This window comes from Tupaia chinensis, unplaced genomic scaffold (genome assembly GCF_000334495.1).
Source record: "Tupaia chinensis unplaced genomic scaffold, TupChi_1.0 Scaffold138060_1, whole genome shotgun sequence".
Lineage (NCBI taxonomy): Eukaryota > Metazoa > Chordata > Mammalia > Scandentia > Tupaiidae > Tupaia > Tupaia belangeri.
Window position 1 is genome coordinate 1,223,805 of NW_006197961.1, and position 1,887 is coordinate 1,225,691.

General features: G+C 54.1%; 1 protein-coding gene across 1 annotated transcript in view; it reads left to right on the plus strand.

The window, feature by feature from the left end:
• Positions 1 to 1,313, plus strand: part of MRI1 (methylthioribose-1-phosphate isomerase 1) — a 4,858-nt gene extending 3,545 nt beyond the window's left edge. Inside the window, 3 exon segments of the mRNA XM_027776776.1 lie at positions 3 to 19; positions 97 to 321; positions 1,087 to 1,313. Coding sequence (XP_027632577.1) covers positions 3 to 19; positions 97 to 321; positions 1,087 to 1,247 — 403 coding nt within the window. The 3' untranslated portion in view covers positions 1,248 to 1,313.
• The last annotated feature ends 574 nt before the right edge of the window (positions 1,314 to 1,887 follow it).

The window sequence follows — 1,887 nt, forward strand, 5'->3', positions numbered from 1 at the left end:
GCCCACCGGGGTGTGTCAGGTCAGTGTGCCGGGGACGGGCGGGCGGGCCTGGGGCGCCCAGGGTCAGGTCTGACCACGGCGTCTCTCCTCCCACAGCGGTGGTCGTGGGAGCGGACCGCGTGGTGGCCAACGGCGACACGGCTAACAAGGTGGGCACCTACCAGCTGGCCATCGCGGCCTGGTACCACGGCGTCCCCTTCTACGTGGCCGCCCCCAGCTCGTCCTGCGACCTCCGTCTGCAGACGGGCCGGGAGATCGTCATTGAGGAGCGGCCGGGCCAGGAGCTGACCGACGTGAACGGGGTCAGGATCGCGGCCCCCGGTAAGCTGTCCCCGCGGGGGAGGACGAAGGCCCAGAGGGAATGAAACAGCCGGACACGGGCCATCTGGGGAAGGGCATTGAGGCCTAGGGAACTGCCCACGCAGAGGCCCTGAGTAAATTCTGACATTCTTCTCTTATTTTTTTTTTTTTTAAGAATTTTTTAAATTTATTACTATTTTCTTTAATTTGACCAGAGAGAAAGAGAAAAAGGGAAAGTGTGGAGACCAGCAGGTGGCATGGTGGTTTGGGTGCTGGACACTCGCATGTGGCCAACCACGGTTCAAGTCCCACAGCTGGTGGCTTGCTTTCTCACTTTCCCTCTCTCTCTCTCTCTCTCTGTGTCTCACTCTGGTCAAATTAAAATAAAATGAATGAATACATAAAATAAATTATTCTTTAAAAAAAGGAAGAAAGAAAAGAAGAAAAGGAAAATGAAACAACAAACTACCAGGTCTGGGACTCGAACCACAGTTAGCCATGTGGAAGTTCAACACTTTATCTACCACGCCACCTGCCGGCCCCATCATTTCTTTTTCCCCTAAGTCTATTTTTTTTCCATGAGAGAGAAAAAGAGAAAAGCACCCCCAAAGGGGTCTTCATGCCAGGATCCACTCCCAGCCTTACCAGCTTAGGTCACGGGCACACCATGTCTGCCGTGTGCAAACCCGGAACTTCCCCGCGGGGGTCCAGGTCTGTTCACCACTGTGGTACCAGGGGCCCAGCGAAGTGCTTTTCAGAGCCAACATGCCTTCTGTCTCCCCACAGGGATCGGCGTCTGGAATCCTGCCTTCGATGTGACCCCCCACGACCTCATCACCGGGGGCATCATCACCGAGCTGGGCGTGTTTGCCCCCAGTGAGCTCCAAGCAGCCCTCAGTGCCACTGTCCCCTCAGGATGAGGGACCCTGGATGGACCCTGGGTGTAGCCAGCCTGGCCCTCCCAACCCTGCCCCATGATCCGAATTTTCTAATAAAGTTCTTAAATGGTCTCCCCGACCACGCTGACCTTCCTGCCCCGGCCACACTTGCAAGAGGAAGGAGAGAGGCTTTGCATGGCTCTTAAGGGCCCAGCAACTGGAACCAGGCAGCTCAAGTTCAAATCCCACCTGTGCCCTTTTTTTTTTTTTTCTTTTTAATGTTGCTACAATGCACCTGTGGAGTGGGGGAAGCAAGAAATCATTCCCCCTCCCAGGAGGGATACCCACACGGCAATTCCTTCTCCTCTTCATTTTCCTCTGGGGATTTTGGGCACACATGCTTATAAGCCTGGCATGTTTCTTTCCAAGGGTCAGGATTCAGTACCCCACCCCAGGGTTGGCTCTATGGGATCCAGCCTCCTTGTCCTCCAGCGCCACCTGCTGGTCGTCAGCGCCACTACTTCTAATGCTTTGTGTTCTTGGGCCAGTTGAGTCACCCCTCTGCCTTGATTTCCTTATTTTTTCATCTTTTTTATTTATTTTTTTTTTTTTGAGAGGTTTTTGCTATAGGGCCCGTGCGCTCACCAGACAGACAGAGAGACAGAAACAGAAAGCGAGAAATCACCCCCAGGGGCATGGCCATGCCACA